Source organism: Carlito syrichta, unplaced genomic scaffold (genome assembly GCF_000164805.1).
Source record: "Carlito syrichta isolate Samal-C Ts95f unplaced genomic scaffold, Tarsius_syrichta-2.0.1 Scaffold305791, whole genome shotgun sequence".
NCBI lineage: Eukaryota > Metazoa > Chordata > Mammalia > Primates > Tarsiidae > Carlito > Carlito syrichta.
This window is the reverse complement of record NW_007249887.1, coordinates 97,557-110,351: the sequence shown is the minus strand read 5'-3', so window position 1 is coordinate 110,351 and position 12,795 is coordinate 97,557. Positions and strand designations below refer to the sequence as shown.

Below are 12,795 nucleotides of genomic sequence, written 5' to 3'. Positions count from 1 at the left end.
ATGTTGGCTGTTCATATGTCTTCTTTTGAGAAGTGTCTATTCATATTTTTTGCTCACTTTTTAATAAGGCTGTTGGTTTTTTCCTTTTTGGCACATTTGAATTCCTTATAGATCCTGGATGTTAGGCCTTTGTCAGATATATAGTTGGCAAATATTTTTTCCCATTCTGTGGCCTGTCTTCCCACTCTCATGATGGTTTCTTTTGCTTTGCAGAAGCTATTCAGTTTGATGAGTTCTCACTTGTCTATTTTATCTCTTTTTTTTTTTTTTTTTTTTTTTTTTGGGAGTTGGAGTCTCACTCTGTCGCCCAGACTGGAGTGCAGTGGCCGCTCCCGGCCACCGCAACCTCGACTTGCTGGGCTCTGGCGATCCTTCCGCCTCAGCCTTCCAAGTAGCTGGAATTACAGGCGCGTGCTACCACGCCCAGCTAATTTTTTTATTTATTGTAGAGATGAGGTCTTGCTGCCCAGGCGGGTCTCGAACCCGCGGGCTCATGGAATCCACTCACCTCAGCCTCCCAAAGGCGCGGGATTACAGGCTGAGCCACCGAGCCCGGCAAATACAATAATTTTTAATACATATATATGTGTGTGTGTATGTATGTGTGTGTGTGTGTGTGTGTGTGTGTGTGTGTGTGTGTATGAGTCATTAAACCTTTGGAGCCTCAGGCCTCAGTTTTGCCAGTTTCAAGTGAAGGTGACAATATTTATTCCATAGTTTCCAAGTGAATATAAAATACTTAGTTTAGGGTCTAGCACTACATGGTAAGTGGTAAATAAACATTAGATAATTGCTGTAATGATGTTTCAAATAATTGAATCATTTTATAAACTTTGTAATATTATTTAGACTTGAGAAATTTTTGCAATTATATAGATTCTGCTAACATTTTTCTGAGTTCCAGTATACCCTGTTTCTATCATGGTTCATTGTTCAGGTCCTCATACGGCCTTGATACTTCCTGTTGCAACATGGATAGTTAATTCTAGATCTCTATGGCAGCTTCACTGAAATTTTCTCCTCACCTCTGCTCCTTCCTTACCTTAGAACTCATGTTTGGAATAAACACTATGTGAGAACATTATGGGTGTCTGCAAGATATACTGGAATCTACCATGATTTAATGAGCAGGGAATTATAAATAAACAATTGAAATGTAATTTAGCAAAGATAATATTATGTAAAATACTCAAATAGCTCAGAAAACAAAGATCAAAGTCAAAGAAGCATAGGAAAGAGCCTGTGGAAAATTATTTTTGATTATTTTTATTTCATGGAATACTTTTAATGTATATTTCCTATAAATATATAACAGTTGGGGTAAAAAATATTTTGTACCGGTAGTTAATTTCTAATTTTTATTATAATTAGCAATAAAAAATAATGTTATTTTTGATACATGATTGAGGCAGATTTTAAAATTCTTATACTTTCTCTGGTGAATTATAGTTCTTATTAGTTTCATTACCTCTTGTTTGGGACAGAAAGGACAGGGGATCTTACTTGTTGAGTATTTATAGATATTTTTTATATGTTTAGGCAAAATGTTTAGCTTATTATATGATGAGAATTCAAATAATACTCTTTAAAATTGATTTATCTGAAAACAATTTATTTATCTAGCTATACATATGTAAGGCATTATGAAATCCTTCAGCATCATGTATAACAAAGGCTCTTTGTTTTTCTAGTTTGCTTATGGAGACCACCAGTCACCAAATACAGCCATTACTCAGATGACCTTCTTGCGCCTTTTATCAAAAGAAGCTTCCCAGAACATTACTTACATCTGTAAAAACAGTGTAGGATACATGGATGATCAAACTAAGAACCTCAAGAAAGCTGTGGTTCTAAAAGGGGCAAATGACTTAGAAATCAAAGCAGAGGGAAATGTGAGATTCAGATATATAGTTCTTCAAGATACTTGTTCTGTAAGTACTTTTAGATCTACATGTATCTGGTTGAAGAAAAAAATAGTTTTTGTTAAAAACACTGTTATGCACTAGAAGCGGAGACAATTTTACCTCATGTTCCAGCACAGCAGCAGTTTGTTTATAGTCATTCTTTAGGTAAATTTGAATGTGTCAGCATGTGAAGCATGGTAGAGGTCTGAATACAATGCAATAAACAAAGAACTATATGCCTAGGATCTGATCCAATTATTTTGCAAACTCTGTTTGGTTCATCTGAAAGTTATTTAACTTACTGAATCCCAGTCCTGTACTTAAAACGTATTGTCTCAAAAATGCATAATCAATCTGAGGTACCTTATATTTTTCACTGATTCGTAAGTCTCCCCTCTTGCATATCTAGATATATGGTAAGAAAAATATTGAGTGATGAATTATAGTTCATTTGTGAAAAAAAAAAGTTATCATCATTTACATTGTTAGTGACCATTGGGAAGCTGCAAAAGAACAAGGGGAATATACTGACTTAAAAGGAAATACTGTCATATATAGTGATAGGTACATGAGCACCTCACTTTATGTTACCTGTGCTCTTTTAAGTAGTGCTCTAAAAATCATTGCTTTTATATAACAAAAGTAGACTGGAGAGGTAGCTGTCTAACATTTTTGAAAAAATCTGTATGTACTTTTAACCCATTGTACCATTTAATTCCAGAAGCGCAATGGAAATGTGGGTAAGACTGTCTTTGAATACAGAACACAGAATGTGGCACGCTTGCCCATCATAGATCTTGCCCCTGTGGATGTTGGCAGCACAGACCAGGAATTCGGCATTGAAATTGGGCCAGTCTGTTTTGTGTAAAGTAAGCCAAGATACATCGACAATGAGCACTACCATCAATGACCACCACCATTCACAAGAACTTTGAAGTTGATCCTGAGACTCTTGAAGTAATGGCTGATCCTGCATCAGCATTGTATATATGGTCTTAAGTGCCTGGCCTCCTTAGCCTTCAGAATATTTATTTTACTTACAATCCTCAAGTTTTAATTGACTTAAAATATTTTTCAATACAGCAGTTTAGGTTTAAGATGATCAATGACAATGACCACCTTTAAAAAAAAGTAAACTGATTAAATAAATAAATCTCTGTTTTCTTCAATTTATTTCAACCTAACGAAAAAGTTGCTTAGTATTTATGAGATAATTCTTCTTCCTGGCAGGTAGCTTAAGGAGTGGGGTATATAAAACCACAATACATGTTTATTTTGCTTGGCTGCAATTTGAAAACTAGAAATTAGTGCCCTTTTGTGACCTCTCATTCTCAGATTATCAATTAAAAATGGTTAAACTTGTGATTGAGACCCACATGTATATCTTGATATTGTATAACTATCATAGAGTCTCTTTAAAGAGTATCTTAAAAAATACCAATTTCTCACTGTGTTAAATTGAATCTTTAAGTAATATATATTCAGTAGTTTTTGGGAGAACAAAGTTACTTCAGCTTCTTAAATTTTTGTAATGGGTAATGAATTTAGACTTCTTTCTCATTCAAATTTAAAGATACCTTTTCCTCTTGACTCGCTCTATCAATGCTGATGTGTTACCCTAGTATGCCTTTTAATACATCAGTACTTTCTTATTTAAGAAGATCTTGAATGCAAAATAATTTACATATAGAACCTTATAAACATGTGTCCAGGACCCGAAATTGAGATTCTTCCACATGTACAATCTCATCATCCTGAAGCCTATAATGGAGAAAAAGATCTAGAGACTCAGCGTGGTGGAGCTGACTCTAATCAAATGGGATGATTGGAATTAGACCGTTTGGCCTTTGAACTTTCATAGGAAAAATGACCCAATATTTCTTAGCGTGAGCTACCTCATCTCTAGAAGCTGGGATGGACTTACTATTCTTGTTTATATTTTAGATACTGAAAGGTGCTATGCTTCTGTTATTATTCCAAGACTGGAGATAGGCAGGGTTAAAAAGTATTATTTTTTTTTTTCTTTATTGATGGTGCTAAAAATCTTTCTATAAAATTCTTTAAAAATAAAGATGGTTTCATCACTACCATTGTGAAAACATAACTGTTAGACTTCCCGTTTCGGAAAGAAAGAGCATTGCTTCAGTACCTTTCACTGTTCCTCTGTCATACTGTATATGGAATGCTTTGTAATACTTGCTTCTTAGACAAGAACATGTAGGTCCCTTTGCGCCTTAAGATTTTTTTTTTAAACTGCGTTTGTTGGCTCTATTTTATTTTATTTTTTTCTTTAAAAGTAAACAACTGGGACCATCCCAAAGGACAAGCCATGCACACAACTTTGGTCATGTATCTCTGCAAAGCATCAAATTAAATGCACGCTTTTGTCATGTCAGTGGCCTTTGTTTTGTGGAATTCCTTTGAACATATTAGATCCATTTAATTTTCAACAATGAAAAGTAGGTGTAATGGTATTCTTTGTTTGCTGTTTGTTTACAAGATACAAAAAAATAACTTCTGTCATGTATGTACTAGCTTATAAATAAAAATCTTTTTTCTAAAACATGACCCACGTAGGTAACATAACACTGATTAATACCGTATATGCCCTTAAACTGTCAGGAGAGTATTATTGATAAAAAGGGAAAGCAATCAGTTTTTCATGGCTGAATAAACTGTGATAATAAAACATATGTCTCAAAGTATATCGCATATGAATTTAGCCTAAAGATTTTCAAAGTCTTATTTTCAATACTTATTTCACAACATAATTTTCTCCCTTATTGGTTATATTTTGAGCTTTATATCTTGAATTTGAATAATTATATACAAAAACACGTGTGAGTCTTGTTGGACTTCCTTCGAGTTCAACATTTGTAGGCAGTATAAATTCTGATAGTTGAACCAGAAATTTGTGGTAATCCTGGAAAGGGAAAAATATGGATAATTTCCACCTATAGAAATACCACTTCTTATTTGGAGCTCAGGAATGCTACTAAAAGGCTGCCCAGGCCATTCCAAAGCTCTCAAATTTCTTGCCTATGTTCTAGATGTATAGATCCCATTAGATAGTAGACTTCTTTATCTTCATGTCCCTTAGGCACCTCAAACTCTACATTATCAAGAGCGAGATCATCCACATCTGGGGAGGATGGTTGGCATTTATTTCCATTGATTTCTTTAAAAACACAAATTAAAAATTCCCCAAATTAACAAAAATTGAGCAAAAGGCGATGGCCTTATCATCTATCCATTTACGTAGGTCAGACTTCTGTGTGCCATTCTTGTTACCTCTCTTTCTCTCTCTCTCTCTCTCTCACCATGCCAGAGTCTTGCTATTGCTAAGTATTTTCTGTTTTGTCCTCTAAATGTTGCCTAGAGCTACATGGTGCTTGCTACCTCCACTGCCACTATCCTAGTCTACATAATCATTATCTCTTGCCAGGGCTCTTTCAATAGCCTCTGACAGGTCTTAGGCATCTACTCTTGCTCTCTCCTGATCCATTTTTCTCACTCTAGCCAGAGCAATCAATTTGAAATACGAATCTGAGGATGTCACATCTCTCTCTCCCAACTTCTCCACCAAACCTGCCCCCTGCACCCTCCTCCCCACAACACACATCTTAAAAAATGTCATCTTCTAGGATAAAGACAAAAGTTCTCTAACTATGAGGTACTGGTATGACCTGATTCTTGCCTTCCTCACAGGCTGCATTGTACCACTTATCTGCCTTGCTCTCTGATCCACTCACATGGGTTTTTGTCCACTTTCTAAAAGCTACTTCATTTCTTATCCTGTCAAAGGCCCTTTGCGAATGTATCCTTTTCCCCAGTTTACCTATACTCATCTCTCAGACCTCTGCTCAATGCCACATTCTCACAAAATACTTCCTAGGCTCCTCACGCCTCACAAGAGGAAATCCCCTGTTACAAATGTTCTTGGCACGTTGTACTTGTTTTTTTCACAGCGTGAATTACAATGTTTTATAGAGTCATGTCATTATCTGAATAGTGTCAGTCTTTTCTAAAAATTATATTTGTTACAAAGTCAGGAAGTTTTACACAGGATTCAAAACACGTGTTAGTATTTGTTCTTGTTCAACATACACATTCACTGAATGAATGATGGGAAATTATACAAGAGGGGGAACCCAAAAAACAAAATTATTTTTTGGAATGTGGGTCCTTGTAGTACTGGGTTCCCTCACTGGATAAGTCTTCTAGGAACCCGTTGGCATCAGTGTACCAGCAGGTATGAACTTCATGAGCCATCCTCCCCCCTTCACCAGATCTTGCCCTGAGTGACTTTTCTGTTTGTTTGTTTCCCTGGATGGAAAAAGTCCTCAAAGGGAAACATTGTGCTGGTGTGGAAGAGGTAAAACAAAAATGGCAGAAGCACTAAGAGGCATCACAACTGATGAATTAAAAAACTGTTTTGAGCATTGGAAAAAGCATCTCAATAGGTGTATTGCATCAAACAGAGTATTTTGAAGGAGGCTGAAGTTTAAATATATAAAAATAAATATACAATTTTTAATAAATAAATTCTGGGTTGTATACTGTGTAACTAGAAAAGTACATTCAGAGAGCTTTACACTTGATTTAGGTACTAGACTGAAGCATATATTATTATTGCCATCATATTATTCTTACTGTTTCTATTAGTATTACTGTATAAAAAATAGAAGAAAGAATTGTTATCCAATAACAATAGTCAAATACAATCTATACCTAAGCATGACAAGAAATTTAAAGAACCTAATTAACAAAACTAACACTTGACTGAGACGTAAGATAAAATTAGAGCTAAACCTGCCTTAACATAGGGAAGCTTAATACTTGAAAATTTTATTTTTTTCTAAATAAATACATAAATTAAATACACTCCACTCAAAATCCCTATAAGATCTTAAAAGCATAAAATATGACAAAGTCATTCTAAAGTTTATTACAATGAAAAATATGCAAGAAAAGTGATAATTGGAATGCTAAATATTGAAATGCTAAAATTGAAATGCTGAATAAAGGTGAGGCACTTGTACTGCCAGATAGTAAAAAAAATAAGAAGAAGCTGGTTATGGGGAAAGAAGAATATTAGATATGAATCAATATATCTATATTAGAACTTAATATACAATGAAATTGATTCTCATTTATTCAGTAAATGCTATTAGAATAACTTGATAGACATTTATCATTTGAAAGCTTATTTTCTTCCTTAATTCTTATATCAAAAACAGGTTCCAAATGGACTATTTCAATTTTAAAAACTTCTAAATATAGTAACATAAAAATTGGGTAGTTTAATAATCTTGGAATGGAAATGAAAACAAATATATAAATAATAAAGTAAACCGCTGAAAGATCAGATACTAAAATACATTTTAAATATATACTATAGCCAGTCATCATGGTGCTGACCTGTAGTCCCAGTTACTCAGGAGACTAAGACAGGAGAATCTCCTGAGCTCAGGAGTTGCCAGGTTGGGCAACATAGTGAGGTCTCCTCTCTAAGAAAAAAAAAATCCTGTATTATAAAACTCTCAAAAGTATGCTTAAAAGCATGCTCAAACTGGAAAAATTTTGTAATAAATGTTACAGAAAATGTTTAATACAGTTTACTTGCAAAGAAAGCATGAATAAACAAAAATATGCAAAGTCCTATATGGATAATTTACATAAGCCATAACATGAAGTTGATAAACACATTAAAGATATTTAATAACTTTTGAAGTGCAAAATCCAACAGAAACAATGTTATTAAATTCAATCAAAATTTGATAAATATTACACTATTTGACAGTATTAGGTATAAAACAAGGTGCAGAAAAACACATATACTTTTTGTCAGTTTTTCTGGGTGGATTGTGGAAATTATAGTTAAAATCATCTTCTCAAATTGGTTTACTCAGAATTCCAATAAATGTGAGGAGGTAGAGTGGCCAGAAGTGAGCCAGGGGTAGGAGATAGAGCACTAGGATATACACTAGGAAATTCTCCAGAGACATCAATTTTTACCTGATGACAAGTAACTTAAAATTCTATTTGTAAAAAACAAACAAACAAACAAACAAAACAAACAGAGTGGAACTTACAATTTACATGGCAAAAACAATTTCACAATGACAGCAGATTATTTAGACTATAAACAAAGAAACTGTTGTGGTTACATGCTTTCCATATGTACTTCATGCCCGATATTGATATTTTTGCTTTGAAATGTGCAGTAATTACCCAGTTGATGATATAGGAAGTCATTTTGAGTTTTATATACTGTTTCTGCCATTTATAGTGGGTAAAACAGACCAACACACCAAGTAAACTGAATAAACACATGGTGATAACTAATGTTAATGAGGTATGTACAGGAGAAGCGAGGGACCTAATCAACTAAGCTGGGCTAGAATTTGGAGAGAAGAGGAGTCAAAGAAGACTACTTGGAACATGCTTTTTCCCAGCAAGTCTTGAGAGATAAAGACAGTGTTTTGAGCAATGAAGAAGGCATACAGGACAGAAAGAACAACATAGTTTGAGGCATGGAGTTCTTAAAAGTCATGGCTTGCTCAGGTAGCCCCTGGTAGATTGTTTCTATTATACTTGGGAAGCCTCCCTGGGCTGTATTCTACAATAGATTGCATGAAAAGTGTTGGTGGGAGATAAAGTCAGAGACGTAGGAAAAGATATCGTAAACAAACTTGTGTGCAAACATAGATTGACAATCTTTCTGAAAGTGCTGTTAAAAAACTACTTGTGGTTCTTAACTGGAAGTACAACTGTATCATCTAGAGGGCCCTCAGAAATGTGTGAGGATGGTGTTTGTGGTTGTCAAAAATTGGGAACTATTTTAAAGCATTTTGTGGATGGGCCAAGGATGTTGAAAATCTTGCATACAGGTCAATTTCTTAGAACAAAATCTGTACCCTTTAAATTCCAGTAGAACATACCCTGCAAAATATTGAAGTGTTTTTTAGCAAATAAGACATGCTGTGGTTTGCACATTAGAAAGATCACCCTGGCAGCAGTGATACTTAATAATGTTTAACATGAGACTGACAAGAGAAAGATTAGTTAAAATAATGTATGAGAACAAGAAACAAGCAATGGGCAATTAGTGCCACGGCGGATGGTGAAAGAGAGATGGATTGGAGGGATATTTAAGAAACAGAAGCAACAGAATCTGATGAAATAGCAAGGGGCGAGGGAGCAAAGATTTCAAGATTATTTGCAAGTTTCTGGCTTAGGTAGCTGGAGGAAAGGTGCTGGCATTAACTGAGATGGGCACTAGAGAAAGGGGCAGGCTAAGGTTGTGTGTGCTGTGTCCATGGAGCATCAAGCTGGAGATGGGTTGGGTTTATACGTAAGGCTATGGAAGACATCACATGGAGTAGTTGATGGAGAGTTGGATGTGAATGGAATCATTCACAAAGGGGTGAAAGAACACTGAGCTGAGGACAGATCCCTGGGAGATGCCGATGTTTAAGGGGAAAAAAGAGAAAATGGAAAGCTATATAGTTACTAGGAATATTATCTTTTAGTTACAGAATTATGAACCCTTGGTGTTCAAGGTAAGTGTTAATTCAGAAAAGAGAGTTTGAACTCATCTCTGGTGCTATAATGCATCTCTTCATTTCTATACTTTTATAAGTAAACTCAAGAGAACTAACAAGCAAAAATGGAGGAATATGAAAATTCTGGTTGAATATCTGAACTAGACAAAAACATTTACAAGACTGCTCTAAAGGGAGTCCTAGAGATAATATTGTAATTAGCAAAATCCTATATAATTAATGTTTATAATTTTCGACTGGATTTTATTTCGATGCCATCAACTAAAACCTCAAATGATGTGGAAGTCACATGAATGCCTTATCATTTGACTATCTTACAAAATTTTTTAAAGTCCTGAAGATTGCACTTATTTTTAATAAAAAATTATGATTCACCACAATTTAAAGGGTGCCTACTGAAAGCATATGCATATAAACAATTATGGTTAAATACTTTTGATATTACAGGAAATTGGTCTGTGCATATGTGATGCAAAAAAAAAAAAAAATGATTCAAGTGGTAATAAATAGAGAAAGGTAGAGTCTCATCGGTAATGGGAACAATTTTCCCAGCAGTTGAAACTGTTATGAGATAGAGTCTGTAATGAAAGGCAGCTGGAGATACAAAATGATCACAATTGTTAGCCACTTTAGTAAGAAAAATCCAACATAAATTGAAGACATCTGTGGTCAGAATGTAAGCTCTAAGGACTCAAAGAGGAAGCTGAAGTCCAAGCCCCCCCAACCCCAGAGACATCTGACATGTTTCCCTGCATAATGCTGTGCTTTGTTGCTTCTTACAGGCAGCGATTGCCTCTTTCAAATCAATGCTTTTGCTGACTCTGCTGAGGACAGTTTCCAGGTGCTTTAAATTGGAAAATCAGGCCCAAATAATTTTTATCAATAGCACTAATGATGCCCTCCTTCTCTTCAGTTTCTGCTCTGTTCTCATAGACCTTGAATTAATTGCAGCTGTAACCCTCAAAATTAGATCCTTCTTTTCTTAAACTGATTAAAGATACAGGATCCCAGATCAAACTTTTGATGATGCTTCCTTCATGTCCCTCTTCTCACCATGTACACACCATGCTGATCTTTTCCCCTTTCTTTTGGAAGTTTTATTCCCTAATGATTTCATTCTGGAGCCAGATGATTTCATCCACCATCTGTAGAAGGATCATTTCCAAATCTACTTAGCCACCTCTGACCTAGTATTCTCCAATCAGTCACACATTTTATCATGTTCATCCACCCTTCCAAATGAATCACGGTCATGTTTCACTGCCACGTCGAAAGCTGTGAAGCTTGAGTTGTGTAACTTTCCACTTATTTCCTAAATGGAAATTCTCTTGCATGACTTTTGAAGTCCTCCTTCAGCTGACCTCATTTTCCCTCTTTAACCTAGTTTTCTCAGCAAATATCTCTATACTCTGTGACTCTTTCTTTAGTCTAATCATCGAAGAAAATGTGTTCTGACCCTTTGCTAAAGTTCTTTAGTCTCACCCTCTTCTTCCCTAAAACAGATCCATTTTCCCTTCTTCCACAATAGGTATTTCTTCACGGCCTGTAAATCTGATCATGGCTGGCCATGTCTCTCTTGGCTTTGGCTCTCCTCAAGCAACAGCCTTCCAATATTAAAAACCTGTATGACTCTACATTGAGACGCATTTAAAATAAAGACTCATCACCTTGCTATTCTAAGCTCTCTGTTCTAGGCTACATTTCCAGCCCTATCTCCTCTCACCATACCACTACATGAAACCTAAGCTCCATCTGAAATGGGGCTAATTTAAATTGCCGAGAATGCCTCACAACTCTGTACTGCTTTTCTTATGGTCTTTTCTGTGGTCCTCCTTTCTTCCTCTACCTGGAAGACATCATATTACAGAAAGGCAGCCTCACAGGCCACCTACTTCACGTCCTCCTTTTTTGAGGGCCTCCAAGTGGACATGATTGTTCCTTGATCTCTTATACTCCTTGATTCTTCTTGAGCACTTGGTTCTGAGAATAATTGTTCAATAATGTTGCTGAATTAAAATGAATGGATTCAGGTAGCCTGAATTTTTCACTGTCCTGTGGATGCAGGATAATATTCCTACTTCTGTTTTTCCTCTTCTCTTCTTAGTCCACACTGACTTTCCTTTTCTCCATTGTTTAACCAAATCATACTTTTTTTTACTGTACAACTTTTTTTTTCTTTTTATAGATGACTATCCTAACAATATAATTATTCCTGGTCAATAACTTGTCTGATCTATATCTCTTATGATTAGCCCAGCACACTCTAGTACTTAATTTTTTGTCTTGAATGCCTTTGTGCCATTTCATATGAGTTCAATGATCTATCCCAGACAACACATTTCTAAAAAGGAACAATCATGGGTTGTATTCCCCTATAGTGTTTAGCAGTGTACTGAGCTTACAGTAAGAGCTTAGAGTAGATAATTTGACACTCCACACATATATCCTCTTCTAAGTCAAAGCATTGATTACTGGGAATACTTGCTATTGGGAGTTCACAGCAGTGCTCCTCATTGAGAGTTGCCCTCCATCACCAAGTCTCGATCCTTCCAGACTCCAGCCTACAGTCAATGACTGTTTGATTCAGGAGTACAAAAACCACTCATTCTGTTTGCTGTGAATTATAACAACTCTGAAAGGTCATCTCAGCCCCTAGAGTATCGTGTAAAATTCCCCGAAACCTCAGTGACAAGTACATGAGTGCTAGGTTCTCCCTCTGTCCAAATTTGTCTTTCTCATTTCTTTGCAAATGTATCTCCCAGGATGACTCCTCAAGAAAGATTTCACTCATCGACTTAGAGTCTGTTTCCATGGAACTCAACCTAAGGCAGATGTTACATCTTGTTTTTCCTTTGACTCCCATTATAGATCTTATTTTCAAGATTGCAGCAAGCATATCATTGTTTTCACATCATCATAAACCAGTGTGAAATAACATAATTCCCATTTCTAAATTGTGTGGGCCACAAAGAGCAGCCTGACTTCTGTTAATAAGCATCATATCAGATATGGTCAAAAGATGCCAAGAAATTTAATGCATTTTAGTGAAAAGCACTCAGGGATTTTTAAAGGGAAATATGTTTTTAAAGACGATTTAAAGAGATGAGAACAAAAATAAGCAGCAAAAAATAAAGAAATAAATTATTGTTAGAGATTAAGAATAAAAAAATTAACCATGGATGATAGTCTTTTTTTTTTTTTTTTTTTTTTATGGAATTGACTCAACAAGTGATTTTTCATAAGATTTCTGTAAATCTTCAATGTGCAGACTGGAGAACATGGAGAATTGAGAGCTTTCCTGTATGCTCTGTCATATAGAATTT

General features: G+C 35.4%; 1 protein-coding gene across 2 annotated transcripts in view; it reads left to right on the top strand.

Annotated features, from left to right (window-relative positions):
- The window catches only part of COL5A2 (collagen type V alpha 2 chain), a 156,948-nt gene extending 152,649 nt beyond the window's left edge, over nucleotides 1–4,299 (top strand). For both annotated transcript variants that reach the window (XM_008062664.2, XM_021714804.1), the window contains exons 53-54: nucleotides 1,692–1,931; nucleotides 2,626–4,299. In XM_008062664.2, the coding sequence (XP_008060855.1) occupies nucleotides 1,692–1,931; nucleotides 2,626–2,772 (387 nt within the window). In that variant the 3' untranslated portion in view covers nucleotides 2,773–4,299. The remainder of the gene's footprint in view (nucleotides 1–1,691; nucleotides 1,932–2,625) is intronic.
- Nucleotides 4,300–12,795: the final 8,496 nt, after the last annotated feature.